We start from the raw sequence: 20,513 nt of genomic DNA, 5'->3' as shown, positions 1-20,513 counted from the left end.
ATGAATGGAGCCTGCTCTTGTGTACAATTGCATCAAATACATTCTTGAAAGCAACCTGGTTCTGCTTAACACTTGAATTTAAAAAAAAAAAAAGCAAGCAGCTTGGAGAGAGGGTGTATGCAATTTTTTTTATTCTTGCATTCCTGGACACCAATCAAAAGAGCAAATCAAGGGAGGTGGAAAGGGGGAGAGAGCGAGAGAGCATGTTTAAAACTTTGCGCACACACACACCAAAAAAAATATCCGAGACAGCTTTTTCCACCTAACACCCAAGCAAACACAAACCAAAACAAATAGGGAAGAGGAAAAAGACAGAGAGAGAGAGAGAGGGCAGAACGAACAGGGAGAAAGTGAGGCTTCGCCATTCGCTTAGGGCTTTGGGTTTAGAGTAATAACTAATCAAAAAGTTTGTTTTGTATTGAACAAATTCTGCAGCCTTCCTTCCCCCACCCCAACCCCACAATCTGAGTCTACTATGCTATATGTTTCTGGGGAGATTTCAGGTAAGACCGAAGCGTCTCTACTATTTTGGCAGGGGATGGGGGTGTAGGGGCGGGGGTCTTGCTCTGCGTGTCGTGTTTTTCTTTTCTGAACTGCTGCTGATTCTAATTTGATTTGATTAAAACGTCTGTCTGGCTTTGTGATTGATTTAAGACTTTCCCCCCCTTTTTTTTCTTTGCTTTCTCTTGTTCTTTCTTTTCCATGCATGTTTGTGATTACTGTGGGGGAAATGCCGCTTAGCACGGAGAATTAAAATCCAGGACTGACAGAGAGAAGAGGAAAATGAAAGTCACCAGGACTTAGAGCAGAAAGATTTTTTTTACTTCCTATGGCTTGATTTAAGCACTTACACCAAAAAAAGAGAAAGGGTTTGGTTGCTAAAATAGACTGCATTTTTTAATGGATCGTGAAGCTAGGTTTCAGGGACACTGAGGAAATACCCCTCTTTGGAAGGCATGCACTCCCCCTTCAAAATTCTCCAGAGCTTTTCTTGGTTGTGAATGACTCTTTTTTTTGTTGTTAATCTTTGGAGTTTTAACATTTGAAACCTAGTTAGAAAAGTCCCTTTGTGGGGGAGCAAAAAATGTTTTCAAGGAAAGGAACAGTCCCAGAGCATGGAGGGTGTAATTTGTATAAGCAGTAGGGGTTTTGTGTTTTGCAGACTACACTGCAAGCTTTCTGGGAAAGAGGTTGCCATTAAAATAAAATAAAATTATAAAAACAGCCCTTAAAAGGTCAAAATCTTGACTTTCCTAGACTCGCTCTTTTGACAATTATGCCGTTAGGTTTGGCGCACGGGATTACATGAGATTCTCCTCCTTTGGACAGAGTCAGTTCTTTGAACAACAAAAAAATCTGTGTTTGTTTTTTGTTCCAGACTGGAGGTGCTGGAGTGAGTCAGGAAAGGCATAGTGGGGAAAGTGGGGGAGAAGGGCCAGAAAGTGTGAGGACAGAAAGACTTAACAAATCTATCTATCTATGGACAGACAGACACAGAATGAAACCCAGGGCAGGATTTGCCCCTTCAGATCTCTGAGGATTAGAAATCTGAATTCTCCATGCACAATCCCCAGAAACATGCTGTCTGTCTGTCTGGTCTGTAGCTGGTAAGGGCTGTTTCTTGGCCAAGAGTGAGGAACAACCAAAATCTCTGGGCGGATTAAGGAGGGAAAGACAAGCTGAGAACAGGAAGAAGAACAATGTACAGAGGAAGGGGAGATGGAGAAGGGCAAGTGTCTAGCAAAATCCAACCTTGTCTCCATCCCATTCTGTCTCCCCGAGTACATGATGCTGGGTGAAGTTGGATTTTCTGTCTTTGGGGAGAAGGGAAGGGAATGAGTCCTAGAATGAGCAGTGAAGCTCGGAGCTTCAAAGCCCTCGGCTTTGTCACTCATCAGAAACACTTGGATCCTGACAGGAACCGATGTACCCAGCTCCTATTTGGCAGGCACAGCAAGGGCACAGCCCCTGCGCACATCTGGGCTGCATTAGCCACAAACCAAAAAAAGCCTCTAAAGGGAATTGCAAATGGCTTTCCTTGCGGGACTGGCCTTGGGGAGGATTTATTCCCTGCTAAGTGGCACATTTTTCCATAAATTAAAACCCTTCCCCGCTGTACCTGCACCTACACTCACAAGGCAATTTTTCTCTCATACACACATGCACACACACAGAGAGCTGCAGACATACACATTGGCGCACATATGTACATACACTGGCGCACACACACACATACACTCAGGCAAACTCCCCTCACACATCCTCTATATACACACACAGGAAAACTCTTTCACATACACACCCCCACAGAGGTGCATGCACTGGCAAAGTCTCTCACTCACACATACACCTATGCCAACATAAACACAGGCAGACAGATGGAAACACACCAACTCCAATCCACATGCGAGGCGGGATCTGCAACAGCACAAACAGAAACTACAGGTTGCATCTGCAGTTATTCAGTACCTATGCAAGTGCTAGAGTAGGCAGGGCTCTGACATTTTAGCACTACGTCACCAAGGTCTGTGTGTGTGCATGCCGTGTGCAGGCATGCAGGTGCATGGCTTCAGGACAATGACCTGGAGAAGCTGGAGCCCTGACCACACTAGTGTTGCTCCCTTGCTATCCCCAGGGCAGCTGCACTGAGGCTGACAACAAGACACTAAGTTTGCTCAAGGAGGAACCTACCCATCCCAGGCCTGACCTGACCCCACTGAAATCAACAGCAAGACTGGTCTGCAAACTGGCCATGGGTGAGTGAGTAGAGGCACACGACAGGGCCAGGGCCAGCCCGATGAGCCATCAGAGAGACAAAGGACATTGTGTGAAGGGTCTAACTAGGGGAGATGCTTGAGAAATGGCTTAGAGTGCGCAGGTCCTGACCACCGTTAGAGTCTGGGTTCCAGCCGCACAGGCAGGTGGGCTAATCCAGACAGGCACATCTTATATGTCTGCACAACATACTTGTCTGAGCACGCATGCTGACATGCTCTCACTCGCACGCTCATGCACGTACACACACACTCACATGAGCATACACACTGACGTGCTGCCACTTGCAAGCTCAGGCCTGCAGAGACACTCGCATAAGCACACATGCTGACATGTCCATGCCCACATATACCTGCTTGCAATACGCACATGGTCCCAGCTCACAATGCACATGCTTGTGCACACATGCTCACATTTGCATGCTCATTCATGCACACATGCTGACATACTCCCACTCATACACTCATGCATGTGCATACATGCTAACATGCTCCCACTTGCATTCTTATCCATGCACACACGCTGGCAAGTTCCCACTCATACACTTATGTATGTACACGCACGCTCACATGACCACATGGGCTGATGTCTCCCCACTCATGCATGTGCACACACTAACATGAGCACACACAGTCACATTTGCATTCTCATGCATGTGCACGTGTATTCATGTGAGTGCAGATGCTTGCATGCATGCACACATAAGCACGCACACACACCTGAATGCCCAGACACACTCCCCTGCTCATGGATGTACGCCTTCACATGTGCATACTCGCATGCTCACACAACCACACATTCACATACACTAACATGTTTATGCACACACACACACAGAGGCACACATTTCCTGTACTTACTGTCTGAAACACTTGGCTTAGCTTTGCCGCTAGCAGCATGGAGATTAGGGGATACTAGGGTTATGTCTACACTGCAGAGTGTACCTGGGTCTGGGTTCGCCAAGCCCACTTGTGTTTGTCCACAGCGCAGAGCTGCACTCACCTCATTCCTGGGTAGCCATGTCCACATTGGCACAGCAGTTATACATGTTTGGCTCTAGGATTTCCAGGATACATCACAAGGTTTTTTGTGCCTCATTAACTTGAGCCACTTTAGGAATTGGTTTGTGGTGTATTGTGAGCTTCTCTTCATATATAGGAGGATTCTGTCTTCACTGCAGAGTTAACTCAAGTCCCATCCACACACAAAACCGCTTCACTGAGTTTGGTGGTGCTTTCCGCTTAAGTGGCCTGACCAGTCAGGGAGTATAGGTTACACTCGAATTAGTCCAACTCATCAGCTGCTAACATGACCACTCTGTGCAACTGGGATGTTATTTCGCAACCTAGCTGTTCTCACTTGAACTAGGCTAACTCAAGAGGAGTTCACTCCAGAGTAGATAACTGTGGTTAATTCTGCAGTGAAGACATAGCCAGGTTAGTTTACTGCTGGCAGAGGAGATAGGGGGGCACAATGGTTTCTGTGGTTGGCTTGTTTCCTAAATTCCTCTGCATGGTTTTCTCCCCTCCTCAGCTCAGGCTGGCATGTAAAGCAGGGAATATGCCCTAATGTTTGAGTCAGGACAGCTAGGTTGTGTTCTCTTTATTCACTGTGCCCTAGAGCAGGTCTCCTCCCCTCTCTGGGCCTCAGTGTCACCCTGTGAAGATAGTGAACTTGGCACAAGGTGGCTTTGGCCCTGTTTGTGAGCAATTTGAGTTCCTCAGGTGCTAGGTACAGGTAGAGAGTTGGTGAGTCTTAGATAGGGAAGTCTGGTAGCCTTTCTCAGGAGGATCTCATTGATTCACGGCATGAGGGCATGATCTGGGCTGGTCTGGTTGCTTGGCTCCCTTTCTCTTGCCATCATTACTGTCTTTTCCCCTCCATTCTGACCTTTGCAGGGGAATCTACTGCAGCGCTGTCTGGGTTCAGGCCTGGCCCATATGTTTCAGGGCCATCAAGGGATGCTGCAGGCACTGGCCTGGGATCTGCCGAAGGGGCAGGTTAAACATGAGCAGCTTGGATTGAGCATGGGCCATGCTGAGGAAGGGAATGAGGGCAAAGTCACTGAATGTTGGGGCACAGGCTGCAGAGGAAAAGAAATATTGCCAGCAATGGGTTATTATCCTAGTGTAGGCAAGGTGCATGAATGTGTGTATATGCATCAGTGACTCGGTGTGTCTCTCAGTCAGTTTGTGTGTGGGTCTCTCTCTGCCACTTGTATATGTCTCAATCACAGTTTGTGTGTGTTTGTGTCTTTGTGTCTCACTGTATGTGTGGGGAATGGGGAGAGAGATAGAGAGTGAGAGAGAGATATATATATAGAGAGAGACATAGAGACAGAGAGAGAGACAGAGAGACATAGAGAGAGATAGAGAGTGAGAGAGAGATATATATATAGAGAGAGACATAGAGACAGAGAGAGAGACAGAGAGACATAGAGAGAGATAGAGAGTGAGAGCTGAGAAGTGCCTTTCCCCAGGCTCACGAGTCTGGATGGAATTAGGGGCCTGCGCACCCATGTTAAACAAGTTTGTTTCCATCATGCTCCTGGCTGGAGCCAGTGATGGGAAATCCAGGCCCAGCTAATTACAGGCCTCGCTGGAGTCTCCCGTGCTCTGATATATTTATAAACATATAGAGGAGACAGGATGTAAACAATCAGTGTGAGCGGGCTCCAAATGTATCGACAGGCGTGTGTGCGAGACAGAGGGGGGGACAAGAGGCACAAGGGGGAAGAGGGAAAGGAGAGGCATGGAGTAACCTCACACTCAGATACTAATTCACACCCACACATTCATTCACTTAGTCTCGCACACTCGCTCACACATGCACAGAGGAATGTACTGTATATGATGATAGGAACTAGAAAATGCAAAAAACCCCAAACCAAACCAGAAAAACCAACCCAACCCTCACTACACCCAATCTGAACCTACAAAGGCCAGACATATGAGAGATGAATGTGGCCCCTGCAGATGCACAGGCTCTACCAGAATCTCTCCCTCCATGATCGTGTAATACTGGGCAATTGCAAACAGAATATGTGGCTGGGGAGGAAGGATAGCTCAGTGGTTTGAGCATTGGCCTGCTTAAACCCAGGGTTGTGAGTTCAATCCTTGAGGGGGCCATTGAGGGATCTGGGGGAAAAATCTGTCTGGGGATTGGTCCTGCTTTGAGCAGGGGGTTGGACTAGATGACCTCCTGAGGTCCCTTCCAACCCTGATTTATTCTATGATTCTAACTGTGCCACTGCCTTCAGTCCTCATCTCAGCAACCCTCTGCTGTCCCAGCCTTGGGTTCCCTACACACACAACTCTGCTGATGCCTCTGTATTTCAACTGCTAGGCTATCCTATCCCTGGACTTCTAACCCTTGCACACATACAGCCCAGCTGTGTTGGTGCCCATCAGTTCCAATCTGTAGGCCCCAGCTAATCTAGTCTTGGGTTCTCCTTACACACAGCTCTGCCAATACTTCTCAATCCCATCATACGGCCAGGAAATTAAGAGCTATGGGGGGTGGACAGGGGATTCCCTACAAAGAGTGTCATAGCTACAGGAGACAGAGGGATATCTGTGGGGATTTCCTGTGTGTGTGTGGTGTTGATGGACAAGCAGAGTGGTGTGACCTGTGTGAAGGTTCTGAAGAGTTATTTCCCCATCACATGACAGGATCAGTAGCCAGTTACTGCAGTGGTGGCTGTTACATCTGGCTGTGAGTCCATGTTTTTTTTGTTGAAAATTAAATGAAATGTCATCCAAAAATAACAATCACAGAGACATTTAGCCCATTTATAACATTCCATATAAAAACACCTGGCCTGGAGGTCAGGGCTGATAGCTCAGCCCCATACAGGTGAGAGGACTACTCAGCCTTCTGTCAGTAAATGCCTTCTCTGAGCCTACCTGGCTTCTGATTACAAGCCTGTAAGCCTGACTTCAGTACCGGGCAAACTGGTTAAAACTATAACAAAGAACAATATTGTCAGACACACAGATGAACATAATTTGTTGAGGAAGAGTCAATGTTGTTTTTGTAAAGGGAAATCATGTCTCACCAATCTACTAGAATTCTTTGAGGGGGTCAACAAGCATGTGGACCAAGGGGATCCAGTGGATATAGTGTACTTAGATTTTCAGAAAGCCTCATGGTCCCTCACCAAAGGCTCTTAACACAAAGTAAGCTGCCATGGGATAAGAGGGAAGGTGCTCTCATGGATTGGTAACTGGTTAAAAGATAGAAACAAAGGGTAGATATAAATGGTCAGTTTTCAGAATGGAGAGAGGTAAATAGTGGTGTCCCCCAGAGGTCTGTTCTGGGACCAGTCCTATTCAACATATTAATAAACAATCTGGAAAAAGGGGTAAACAGTGAGGTGGCAAAATTTGCAGATGATACAAAATTACTAAAGATAGTTAAGACCCAGGCAGACTGCGAAGAGCTACAAAAGGATCTCTCAAAACTGGGTGACTGGGCAACAAAATGACAGATGAAATTTAATGTTGATAAATGCAAAGTAAAGCACATTGGAAAACATAATCCCAACTATACATATAAAATGATGGGGTCTAAATTAGCTGTTACCACTCAAGAATGAGATCTTGGAGTCATTGTGGATAGTTCTCTGAAAACATCCACTCAATGTGCAGCAGCAGTCAAAAAAGGGAACAGAATGCTGGGAATAATTAAGAAAGGGATAGATAATAGGACAGAAAATATCATCTTGCCACTATGTAAATCCATGGTACACCTGTATCTTGAATACTGTGTGCAGATGTGGTCTTCCCATCTCAAAAAAGATGTATCGGAACTGGAAAAGGTTCAGAAAAGGGTAACAAAAATGGAACAGCTTCCATATGAGGAGAGATTAATGAGACTGGGACTACTCAGCTTGGAAAAGAGATGGCTAAAGGGGAGATATGGCTGAGGTCTATAAAATCATGACTGGTGTAGAGAAAGTAGATAAGGAAGTGTTGTTTACTACATTTCACACATTTTTTCACACAACACATAGTCAACTTGTGGAACTCCTTGCCAGAGGATGCTGTGAAGGCAAGACCATAACAAGGTTCAAAAAAGAACTAGATAAATTCATGGAGGATAGATCCATCAATGGCTATTAGCCAGGATGGGCAGGGATGAAGTCCCTAGCCTCTGTTTGCCAGAAGCTGGGAATGAAGGACAAGGGATGGATCACTTGATGATTACCTGTTCCCTCTGGGGCACCTGGCACTGGCCACTGTCAGAAGACAGGATACTGGGCTAAATGGACCTTTGGTCTGACTTAGCAGGGCCGTTCTTATGTTCTTACATGGCCATCTCTTTATTATTTCTGTTGCAGTACCACCAATCAGGATTCCAGTCAGCTTACAGGGCCCCATTGTGCTAGGTGCTGTACAGACAAGTAACACAAAGAGTATGTCCACATAGCTGCCCAAGTACAGCCCTATCCCAGGTCCTTGGTATGTACTCGAGTTGGATGGATTTTCAGACAATCAAGACTGGTATCACTGGCAGAGCAAAGGCAGGAATAAGCCGTGTGATAAGAAATTCAATAGGAGAGGTGGAGTGGGGCTGATTGATGGACAACAGTAAGGACAAGAATCTAGTGTTTGAAGAAAGGGGAGACAGTGATGGACACAGAAGTGGGCAGGAAGGTCAGAACGACTGGCAAGGAAGATGAGCCTACTGGCAACATTCTGGATTAATGTGATGGTGAGCAAGGCAGGAGGCATTGAGTCCAAGAGGATATTACAGTAACCAAGGTATAGGAGGACAAAAGTTTGAACAAGAACTTTGGCAGCCTGTACAGAGAGAAAAGGCTGGATCTTTGAGATGTTATAGGAGAAGAAGTGGCAAGATTAAGACATGGCCTGGACAAGTGGGTCTAGGGTGAAACCTGAGTCCTGGAAGAATCTGGAGTTATGAATATGAATGACAGAGAGGATGTTTGTGTTGTCCACCATGACAGAAAAAGAAGGAACGGTGAGGAAAGGAGATCAGGAGCCCTGATTAGGCCATGTTAAGTTTGAGTTGCTGGCTGGTCATCCACAAGGAGATGTTGGAAAGATAGGATGGATGGAGACAGGTCTGGGTTAGAGAGAGAAGTTGTGAGTCATCATGATCAAGATGGTTGTAAAAGCCTTGTTTGTAGCTAAGATCATCCAGAGATAGGGGCTAAGGAAGAAGAGGAGGGAATCAAGGACAAAACCAGGAGCCACTGCAAGAGAGAGAGAGGAGGGGGAGGAGCCACTGAAAGAGACACAGACAGGGTGATCTGAATGTTGGAGGAGAACCAGGAGAGGACAAGTCAGAAAAGCTAAGGGATGATAAGATAAGAAGAAGAGAATAGCTGACAATATCAAAGGCAGCTGATAGATCCAGGGTCGGCTTTAGGAAGTACAGGGCCCAATTTGAACAGTTTTGATGGGGCCCCGGCAGGGATGGCTTAAACAAACAAACAAACAAACAAACAAACAAACAAAAAACACGTGTGGCTTTTACTCACCAGGCGGTGCTCCGAGTCTTGGGCGGCACTTCGACAGCGGGTCCTTCACTCACTTCAGGTCTTTGGAAGCACTGAAGGACCCACCATCGAAGTGCTGCCAAAGACCTGGAGCAAGCGAAGTACCCGCCATCGAAGTGCCACCGAAGATCCGGAATGCCGCCAAGTGAGTAAAAATTAAAAGGCGCCTCTAGCCAGGGAAGGGATTCTCACTGGGCATGGGGCCCTCTTAGGCACGGGGTCCGATTCGGGTGAATTGATGGAATAGGCCTAAAGCTGGACCTGCATAGATCTAGGAAGAGGAAGCTGGAGTGGAGGTCCTGAAGTTTGGTGATAAAGAGGTTGTTAGAGATCTTGAGGAGAGCTATTTCAGTGGGAGGGGGTCTAAAATGGAGAAGAAGGAAAAGAGCTTAAAACTGTGGGTGTAGTCTGCATGCCCAGTGTATTTGGATATAAGGGGAGAAGGGAGAGGTGGGGTCAAGGCTGGGGCTTTTATAGTAGGGGAGACCAATGCATGTTTGTATTGTGAGGAGAAGGAGCTGGGGAGAGTGAGAGATTGAGGGCAGGCGTGCGAGTAGTTTCAAGGGGGGTCAGGAGACTGGGTGGAATGAGGTCTCTGGGGCTGAGAATGGGAAAGAGAAAGGAGAATGTGGTAAAGGAGGGATGGTTGGGAATTCGTTTTTTGTTTGATTTTTGTGTGTGTTCTTGCTCTCAGAACGGCTTGGTCCGTGGTGGCCTGTTTAGCCAGCCCTCTGGAGATCTGCCCCAGAGAGCTGTGTTTGCTACTCCTGGTGTTTTTCATTGTCAGTGACTGAGTGGGCATGCATTACTTCTGTCAGCACTCAAGAGCTGACAGCATTCTGGATGTGCTAAAGGGAGGACATCAGCAGTGAGCCAGTATCTCTTTGGTTTTGTTTAAATGCCTCCTGTCAGATTGGCCCTTAGAGTGGTTATGACGTTGGTGTGGATGGTGCAACTGTTGCTTTGGTATCTTACTGGCTACTTTCTGTTTGGAGTCTAATGTTCACTCCCATTTGCAATAGGGGTCACTGTTGGAAAGCCTGTCATAGTATTTTCTGTCTGGCTCACAAAGCTCCTTAGGTGCTGCCACTGACGCATCTGTCGTCCTGCCCGTGAGTCTCTGATCTAGTAGTTCTAATGAAACTTTGAGAGGTGTGTAGGGGTATCCTAACAGTGCTAAGTACAAATCCCTCCGATCTGTCAGGGGATTTCTTAAATCACATCCTTTGCTATTGTACTGACTTTTCAGCTAACCCCTTTGACTAAGGTAAGGGCTTGAACTGAGAATCCAAGACAATTGCTGAAAGAAGTCACTCATGATAGGATCCATCCTCTGTTGTTAACTCATCTAGAAACCTATGGTGTGCAATTTACAATTGATGTTTTGTGCAACAGTTCAATTTAAAAAATAATTAAGTAGAAGTCAATTAATAAGAGTTAATTAATAATTAACTTCCCTGTTAAGTTCAGGTAGAACTGCACCAACTTTGGACAAGGAAGTTCAGGAATCTCATATGATTTTAGTTCTTTTGCATTCTCTTTCCTGCATTGATTGCAGCCTTCAGGCTCAGATATGTTCTCTTTAATGGCAGCATTCATGCCTGGCTACAACAGGGCATCTTGGTCTCTATTCTTACATGGTTCAATAGCCAAATAAGTACTGTGGAAGATGCTTTGCATTTGTGATTTCATGCTTATGATATGATGTCATTTGGACAGAATGCCATCTGATGCAACAATTCCATCTCTGGCTGCAATAAGTTTTTATACTTGGAGGTGGTTGGGCTTTTTCCACTGACTATCCTTCTAGAATTCTTCTCTTCTATTCTCATGAGATTGGGTCATTTGGTGTTTCTCATTGGAACTTGTCAACTTTTGTTTTGGAAATGAATGGCTCATATTACTTCAAACTTCTTTTCCTGTAGCTCCTTGTTTTCACTGTTGATATGAGTTTAAAAGTGTGCCTAATATAAAAAGCGTCTCGCTGGGTCTGCATTTCACACTCAATGAATTCTTTTGCAATTTTACAATCACTGTCTGAAGCCTGGACATTGCTTTGCACAATGGTTTCGGTAAAGTCGCTTTTAATGGCTTATGGTCTTTCTCAACCTCAATAGGTTTCTGTCCATAAACATACTCATGAAACAGCTCACAATCATGCACAATTGCAGCTTTTCCACTTCAATTGAGCATAATTTTGTTGGGTTTTAGCCCATGCTTTGTCTGCATCTGCTACTGGGTGATCATCTGGCAGAAGGGCAGCTCCTGTCCCAGGAGAGTTGGTGACACTTGAGATCTTAGGCTCTTTATTAATTTCAAAATAGTTCAGTATTGGTGCTTCTGTGACATTTTTTAATTCCCCCAAAGGTTTTTCTCTTGCCAGTTACATCCCAGTGCCACTCTGAACTGCCCTCCATAAGCATTCTGAGTAGAGCCCCTAACTGCGACAAATGAAGGATCAGTTTGCTTAGCTATGCTAATCCAACAATCAGTCTATGTAAGACCTCCTTGTGTCTTTCTATTTTTCCAGTCCCTTCCATCTTTCCTGGGTCCGGTTGAATTCCTTTGTCACTGAGTATGTGTCCTAGATAAAACAATTCATTCAGCCCAATTTGGCATTTCTCCTCTCCAATAATGTGGCCCACTGCAGAATGTGTCCCATCCTGACATTTTGTTGATCATTTTCAACCCAACTTAGCAGATCATTGATTAATACTTCCACGCTATCCAGTTCCCCCAAGATCCAGGACACAAGGCAAGGCTGAAAGGACATTGTTTGAACATATGTCTACCAAAATGGAAGTCAGACGTTCAGAGTTTTGCAGTTTCACTGCCGAGTTGGACCTGCCAAAATGCTTGGCTTGCTTCCAAAAGTGAATTATTATTACATTTTGAAGTCTAGACATGAGCTCCTCAGCTGTCCTCCTGGGGAAGCATTCATGTTTGGTGGCCTTATCCAAAACTTTTGGATCTGTAGAAATCCTGAATATGTTTAAATGTAGAATGTAACATGGCAACCACACTGTTAGCCCAACAGTGCCTAACTTAACCATCTGGCCAAGTTCAGTTTTTATGTTATCTCTCAGTGCTAATGGGACTTGACTTGGTGCACGTATTTTTGGTGGTAGACTGGGATCTATATCAGTATGATGTATAATATCCTTAAATGTGTCCCAGTCCATTAAACAGCTCATGAAACTCTTTAATATCTTTTGCATCCTGTTCTGTAGACAAGTTATACACCTGTTTAATCATCTGTATTTGCAGCCGTCTCCTTAACCTAAGCACGCATGAGGCTTCCTGTCCCATTATTTCTGAGTGCTATCTGTTCTTAACAATGCCAGTGGGGCTTAGCCTGCTTCATTTTGCTCCTGCTTTATTAAGTTGTATTTTTCTATGTTAACATTGGGCAGTCACTAATTATTTTTCATATGTGATCTGTGATTGTCTTGGCTCCGCTCCAGGGTCAATTTTGAAATTCACTTGTTCCTGTATTTCTAATGTTGCAGGGCAATCTGCCGTAGAACCTTGCTTTGTAAATATATTAAGAGACTCAACAAAAACTCTTGCTACTAAATCATCAAATAGTCAGACTGATAAATTAAACAGTAATAAGTCACCAGGACCAGATGGTATTCACCCAAGAGTTCTGAAGGAACGCAAATATAAAATTGCACAACTACTGACTGTGGTATGTAAGCTATCGCTTAGCTAATGTAATGGCAATTTTAAAAAAGGGCTCCAGAGGCAATCCTGGCAGTTACAGGCTGGTAAGCCTAACTTCTCTACCAGGCAAATTGGTTGAAACTATAGTAAAGAACAGAATTATCAGACACATAGATGAACACTATATGTTGGGGAGAGTCAATATGGTTTTTGTAGAGGGAAATCATGCCTCACCAATCTGTTAAAATTCTTTCAGGGTGTAAAAAAACATGTGGATAAGGGTGATCCAATGGATATAGTGTACCTGGGCTTTTGGAAAGCCTTTGACAAGGTCCCTCACCAAAGGTTCTTAAGCAAAGTAAGCAGTCATGCAATAAGAGGAAAGGTCCTCTCATAGTTCAGTAACTGATTAAAAGATAAGAACCAAAGGGTAGGAATAAATTGTCAGTTTCACAGAGGAGAGAGGTAAATAGTGGGGATTCCCATGGATCTACTGGAACCAGTGCTGTTCATAGAATCATAGATTATTACGGTTGGAAGGGACCTCAAGAGATCATTTAGTCCAACCCCCTGCTCAAAGCAGGACTAATCCCCAAATGGCCCCCTCAAGGATTAAGCTCACAAGCCTGGGTTTAGCAGGCCAATGCTCAAACCACTGAACTATCCCTCCCCCGCAACATATTCATATCTGGGAAAAAGGATAAACAATGAGGAGGCAAAGTGTGCAAACAATACAACATTGCTCAAGATAGTTAAGTCCAAAGCAGACTGTGAAGAGTTACAAAAGGATCTCACAAAACTGGCTGACTGGGCAACAAAATGGCTGAAGAAATTAAATGTTAATAAATGCAAAGTAACGCACATTGGAAAACATAATCCCAACTATATACATACAAAATAATGGGGTCTAAATTAGCTGTTACCACTCGAGAAAGAGATCTTGAAGTCATCGTGGATAGTTCTTTGAATACATCTGCTCAATGTGCAGCAGCAGTCAAAAAAAACAACATAATATTAGGAACCATTAGGAAAGGGATAGATAATAAGGCAGAAAATATCATAATGCGACAGTATAAATCCATGGAACCCCCAAACTTGATTACAGTGTGCAGGTCTGGTTGTCCCATCTAAAAAAAAGAAATATTAGAAATGGAAAAGGTACAGAGAAGGGCAAAAAAAATTATTAGGTGCTGGAAAACCTTCTATACAAAGAGAGATTAAGAAGATTGGGACTGTTCAGTTTAGAAAAGGGATCACTAAGGACGGATATGATAGACATCTATAAAATCATGACTGGTGTGGAGAAAGTGAATAAGGAAGTGTTACCAACCTCTTCACATAACACAAGAAACAAGGGTTACCCAATGAAATTAACTGGCAGCAAGTTTAAAACAAACATAAGGAAACATTTGTTCACACAACTCAGTCAATGTGTGGAACTTGTTGCCATGGGATGTTGTGAAGGCCAAAAGTATAACAGGATTCTAAAAAAAATTAGATAAGCTAAATTGGAAGATAGGTATATCAATGGCTATTAGCCAAGATGGTCAGGGATGCAGACCCATGCTCTGGTTGTCCCCAAACCTCTGACTGCCTGAAGCTGGCACTGGACAACAGGGGATGGCTCACTTGATAATTGCCCTGTTTTGTTCTTTCCCTCTGAAGCACCTGGCACTGGCCATTGTCGGCAGACACTATACTGGACTAGATGGACAAATGGCCAATATGGCCATTCTTATGTTCTTGTGATCATGGTTTTGTCCTCCAGCTGTGTGTTGAGTCTCAATCTTCCTGATCTATGGAAAGTTACTCTGGTGTGACTTTCCTGTTTGGACAAGGCCTAGCATTCATTCTTTCTCCCCTCTGTATGTCCATTCCTTTTCTATGTCATTCCTCTCTCTGTTCCCCATCCCTCTATGTCTGACCCCACCTCTCCCATCTCTCTTCCTCTCGCCTGCCGTGACACAGCTTACCTCAGAACTGAAAAATCCCTGGAAAGCACAGCCATTGTCTGGTTAATTTCACAAGCCGTTTTCTGCACAGCCGGGAACCCTTTATTATGTATACAAATGAGCATCCCATTTCTAAGAGCAAGAGACTCCAGGGCCCCCCCCCTCCCACACATGGTCACTTCCAGTCTTTCCTGCTCTCTCAGCCCAAAATATGCTCAGGGGTAACAAGCAGATGCAGAGACAACCATGTTGTGTAAACCTAACCCCAGGCAACGCCCTAACTCCAACCCCACCTGATCATGGACCTTCATCCTAAACCCAACTGACAGTCCAGCCCCTGCCTACAACCTAACTTAACCCGCCCATCCTAACCCCAGCCACTGCCCTAATGTCCCTTGATGCTTATCAATACCTAAATCCATAACCACAACACTCCAACTCTAGCTGTCACCCCAGCTCACTTAACTCTCAGCCAACCCCAACCCACAGCCTAATGCTAACCTACTCCTGAGCCAAGCTTATGCCTTGATGTCATTCAAACCCTCGCCTGAAGCCTAACCCTCAGGGTAGGTGCAAGGATGTTTCGCGCCCTAGGCGAAACTTCCACCTTGCGCCCCCCCCCTCGAGCCCTGCAGCAGCCCTCCGCCCTAAAGCACTCCCGTGGCAGCTCCCCTTGGCCCGGGGAGCTGTGCGGCAGCTCCCTGCCCCAGCTCACCTCTGCTCCGCCTCCTCCCTGAGCACGCCATTGCCACTCCACTTCTCCCGCCTCCCAGGCTTGCGGCGCAAATCAGCTGTTTGGCGCTGCAAGCCTGGGAGGAAGAGAAGCAGAGCGGGGTGGCATGCTCAGGGGAGGAGGCGGAGCAGAGGTGAGCTGCAGTGGGTAGTGGTTCCCCTGCATGCTGCGCCACCCCTTACTTGCTGCAGGTGGTCCTCCCAGCACCCCCCTGCCCCAGGTCCCTCCACCTAAATGCTGATGACGACTGGGGCATCCGAAGATCTGGCCTCCGCGGTCGCCGCCGAAGGGCCTGAAATGCCACCCTCTAAATGCTAGTGCTCTAGGCGACCACCTAGGTCACCCAATGGGTTGCACCCCATGCTAACCCTAAGCCTCACCTTGATTCCGTCCAGTCCACTCCTAACTTCAGCCAGTGTCCTAACCCTCACCCCACATGTGAACACAACCCTAATCTCACCCTAACTCAGACCTCAATCCCACCCCAACCAATACGCTAACCTGCAGCCAATCCCACTAACCCTCACATTCCCTTAAACCCACCTCCAACTCCCTCCCACCACCAACATATTAACTCTTGCCCCAGCCGACATCCTGTCCCTTAACTAGAAAAGAAATCCAACCCACACTTTCACTGAAACCCAACCCTAATCACCCTGACCCTTCCCCAATGCTTCCTTATACCCTAAACCCAGCAAACAGCTTTATCTGCACCCTAATACTTACCTACACCCGGGCCCTCCCCCAATGCTTCCCTAAACCCTAGCAACAGTTTTATCTGCGCCCTAACACTCACCTATAATCCAACCTTAAATACAATGTCACCTCCACCCTATTCCCAATGATTTCTTCCTTGCTCTCACCTCAACCCTCCTCTGACCCCATCCCTAACCACATTCACTCTCATTCCCCCTCAATTCCATTCTTATCCCAAACCTATTCTCAATGCCAGCACCAGGCCCAGCCCCAAGCATAATGCCATCCCTCCCACTAGTCCTAGGCCTACCCCTTTTCCCTTCGGCATAGACCTGCAGCGTGGCCCCAGGAGGTCTGGAGGGGTACGTCTACACTGCAATTAAAACCTGTGCTTGTCCTGTGCCAGCTGACTCGGGCTTTCGGGGCTCAGGCTAAGGGGATGTTTAAGGTGTAGACTTTCAGGCTTGGTCTGGAGTCCAGCATCTAGAACCCTGCAAGATAGGAGGGTCCCAGAGCTCGTGCTGCAGCCTGAACCAGAACATCTACACTGCAATTAAACAGCCCCTTAGCCCGATCCGAAGTCAGTATGGGCCAGCTGCAGGGGTCTAATTGCACTGTAGACATACCCTAAAAGTGCTTTGGATGGGAGCTGTGGCCCCCAGTGCAGGAGCTTCTCCCCAGCCCCTCTTTCTCACTCTTCTGTTTTACTGCCTTGGCTCTTTCTCTTTCTCTCCTGTTCCCTCTCTCTCCATCCTCCTCACCAGCTCTCTCTCCTTCCATTTCACTGTGTTTGTATTTGGGTTGGAACGCAGCAGGCGTAAATGTAGGTCTCACTGTGCAAGGCAAGCTCTAGAAACCTGACCCTGCAATGGGCGCAGAGTCTTGTCCTAGCCCTGTCTGTGCAGCCCTCCCTCATGCAGCGAGCAGGAAAACATGTCAAAATGGGCCATAAAGTTCTGTGCTGGGGTTCACGCCACTATGGACTGGGCCAAAACAAACACAGGAGGCAGGCGGAGTTATACATTAGCACTCCCCTCCCTGCACCCCCCGCCTCACACCAGTGAACAGCTCCCCTGTATACACTTGTAGAGGCAGGGGTACACACATACACAACCTGCCTGTGTGCTCCCAGGCCCACGCACACCCAGAGGAGCTCTCCCATTCACTGCAGGGGAGCAGTCTTTGCATAAAGCACCTCAACCTGTCAGCACTGGAGAAGAGCCCAGCCAACCAAAGTGGCTAGATGGATGTGCTCACTCCTGGCCCAATGTGTTTAGTGTAGAGGAGCTTTACTTTCCTTGCAGCTTCCAGCGCAGGATCCTGCCTCCCACATTTGGGGGCCGGGTTCCACGGGGGGACCCATGTGAGGGGCAGAGTGAGGGGTCTTTTGGGGGCAGGGTCCCATTACAGAGCAGGCACAGCCAGATGGACTGGTGCCAGCAGGGAGAGTTCCTTCCCAGATGCCCATGTCATTGGAGCGTGACTAGTAGTTTGTTTCTTAATCTCTTTGCATCTTTGACTGTGAAATCTAATGTGAAAGGGCATCACGTAGCTTCCACCTGTAATAACCATCCCGGTACTTCCACCAGCAGTGCAGCCAAATACTCCCAGCTGCTGGGATACAGAAGAATCGCAGTAGCAGGGGGGCTGTGAGTCAGGATTATGGGCATCTGTTGAGCTATGTGGGGGAGAGCCTAGAGCTGGTATGGCTGTGGGCCTGTGGGTCAGGATTGAGGGGCATTGGCAGAGCTGGTTTTTTTTTTGGGAGGGTAGTCTAGGTCTGGGATAGCTGAGGGGCTGTGAAGTAGGATTTAGAGGTATTATTGGAGTGGGGGGGAGGGGGAGTCTGGGCCTGGAATAGTTGGGTGGCTGTGAGTCATAATTAAGGGACATCAGCAGAGCTGTGGAGGAGGGGAGCAAAGGCAGGCTGTGAGTCAGGGTTTAGGGGCATCAGCATTGTCGCCCCCACCACGGGAGATATGACGGGGAGATTCCTGGAGCTGTGATGGGAAGTGGAGTCTGGGGAAGGCAGCTCCCTCGGCTGCTGAGCGAGGTGCCAGTTGGACAGGAAAAGTCTTGGAAACGAGACGTGACCTTTATAAAATAACAGGCTAATTGGTTTGTCTTTCATAACCTGCCCCTGACGTCAGGGAAGATGACGGGATCCCAGGCTGCGGTTTCCTGCAGGCCTCTGCAAAGGTCATTGTGGGCCACTCCCGGGCCCTCCCTATATTAGGGTCTCCCCCCTCACCCAGAACAGCTCCTAGCTGCATCCCAAGTTGGAGTCTCCCCCCATAACTCCTGGGGACAGCTCTCAACTCCTTTTCAAGTAGGGGTCCCCCCTCACTTCTGGAGTGGCTCCCAGCCTCTTCCTGAGTCTGGGTGCCCCCTTTGACTTCAGGACATCTCCTAGTCCCTCCCCAAGTCCGGGTCCCCCCTCATCCCTAGGATAGCTCTCAGCCCATCCCTGAGTTGGGGTCTCCCCCACTCACACACTGGTAAGCCTCCCAAGCCCTCATTCCCTGACAGGGCTCTCTGGCCATCCCTGAATAAGGGATTCCTCACCCCTAGCAGTATGGTATAGCTCCCAGACCTGCCTCGAGTTGGAATCTCCCCCTTTACTTCTCATTATTCCTCCTGGGTTCTCTCCATGTTGGAGTTCCCTCCTACCTCCCAATACAACTCACAGCTCTTCCCCCAAGTCAGGGTCTCTCCTTGTGACTCAGCATGACTCCTCCCTCCCAAGTTGGGCTCCCCCATCATTCCCAATATGACTCAGATCCCTCTCTGAGCTGGGGCTCTCCATGTCACACCCCAGTATGACTTCTGGCCCCTTTCCAAGTCAGGCCTGGCCCCTGACTATCAAGTACCACTTCTTACCCCTGCTAGCATTGGTATACTAGCTGAGAGATCTTCACATGGTGTCCACATTGCTTACCAAGGGACCTTTCCCTGCCTCCTACCCATCTCAGACTCCTGTGAGCATTTCATGTGTCACCCCAGCCCATCATGCTCCGCTGGGGCTCATCTCAGCCTGGCCTGGATGCCTCTCCTTGAAGGGAGTAGCAGAGGGCTGAGATGCATAGAATTTGCCTGACCCTACTGACACCTGTCTTCCCTGCCAAGGCCCTCCACCATCCCCACAACCTGCCTCAGAGAGACCCCACCTCCTCACACACTGCTCCCCTCATGGGAACCCCAACCCTGCCCCAGAGCCTGCCATCTTCCCACACATTATTTCCCCTGTTGGACCCTAACCCAGAGAGATCCCCTTCCCCCACGCAACCCCCCACTGTGCCCCAGAGAGACCCTCCCTCCCTGCACACTATAGGATCAGGTTCAAGGGCATTGCAGGAGATTCTCCCCCCAGCCCTGTCACATTAGTGAGGTCTGTTTAGTCTGTGGCTCCCTAATCACCTCGAGCTGGGCTGCTCTCTCTCTGCCTCTGTAAACATCTGTCGGGATCAATCCATCCATGAGCCCAGCCAGGCACTGGCCTCCCCCATCCACATCCCGCACAGTCAGCCCTACCCTGGGCTGACATGCAGAGAGCAGGCGCCAAAGGGAGCTCTGCCTCCACTCTCCAGTCAGTATTCCCCAGAGCCTCCCCTTTCTGGAGCTGACCAGTGTCACCCTCATAGAATATCAGGGTTGGAAGGGACCTCAGGAGGTCATCTAGTCCAACCACCTGCTCATAGCAGGACCAATCCCCAGACAGATTTTAGCGCCAGATCCCTAAATGGCTCCCCTCAAGGACTGAACTCACAACCCTGGGTTTAGCAGGCCAATGCTCAAACCACTGAGCTATCCCTCCCCCTACTCCAGTGAAATCCTGTAGTGGGGATCCCCCAGCCCCAGTGTATATCCCCCCAGAGATTCCCCTCTGTACAGCTCTTCCCCCCACACACACACTTTAGAACAGGACTTGAGGCCACCACCTATACTGGTTGGTCACAGGGAGAGGGCGTTGGTGCTTCCCTCTGCTCAGATCTTGTTTCCTTTGTCTGACTGTGGCCTAAGATGGCAGCTCCATAACCAAGGCTGTTTTCCCCCACCTTACCCCCAAGAACATCCTGCAGAGGGGCCTTTGCCTTTTAATGAAAGTGAACATTGTTTATAGGAAAAGAGAGGGCTGTTTCAGGGTTGAGGGGAGCTAGCAGAGCTG

The 20,513-nt window shown here is 47.5% G+C and overlaps 1 protein-coding gene across 1 annotated transcript in view; it reads left to right on the top strand.

Moving 5' to 3' along the window:
- The first annotated feature begins 438 nt into the window (after positions 1–438).
- CLCF1 (cardiotrophin like cytokine factor 1) overlaps positions 439–20,513 on the top strand; it is a 37,935-nt gene continuing 17,860 nt past the window's right edge. The window contains exon 1 of the mRNA XM_032794997.1: positions 439–503. Coding sequence (XP_032650888.1) covers positions 476–503 — 28 coding nt within the window. The 5' untranslated portion in view covers positions 439–475. The remainder of the gene's footprint in view (positions 504–20,513) is intronic.

Source organism: Chelonoidis abingdonii, chromosome 4 (assembly GCF_003597395.2).
Source record: "Chelonoidis abingdonii isolate Lonesome George chromosome 4, CheloAbing_2.0, whole genome shotgun sequence".
Lineage (NCBI taxonomy): Eukaryota > Metazoa > Chordata > Testudines > Testudinidae > Chelonoidis > Chelonoidis abingdonii.
The sequence above is the reverse complement of the archived record's forward strand: the minus strand, read 5'-3'. Positions and strand labels throughout refer to the sequence as shown.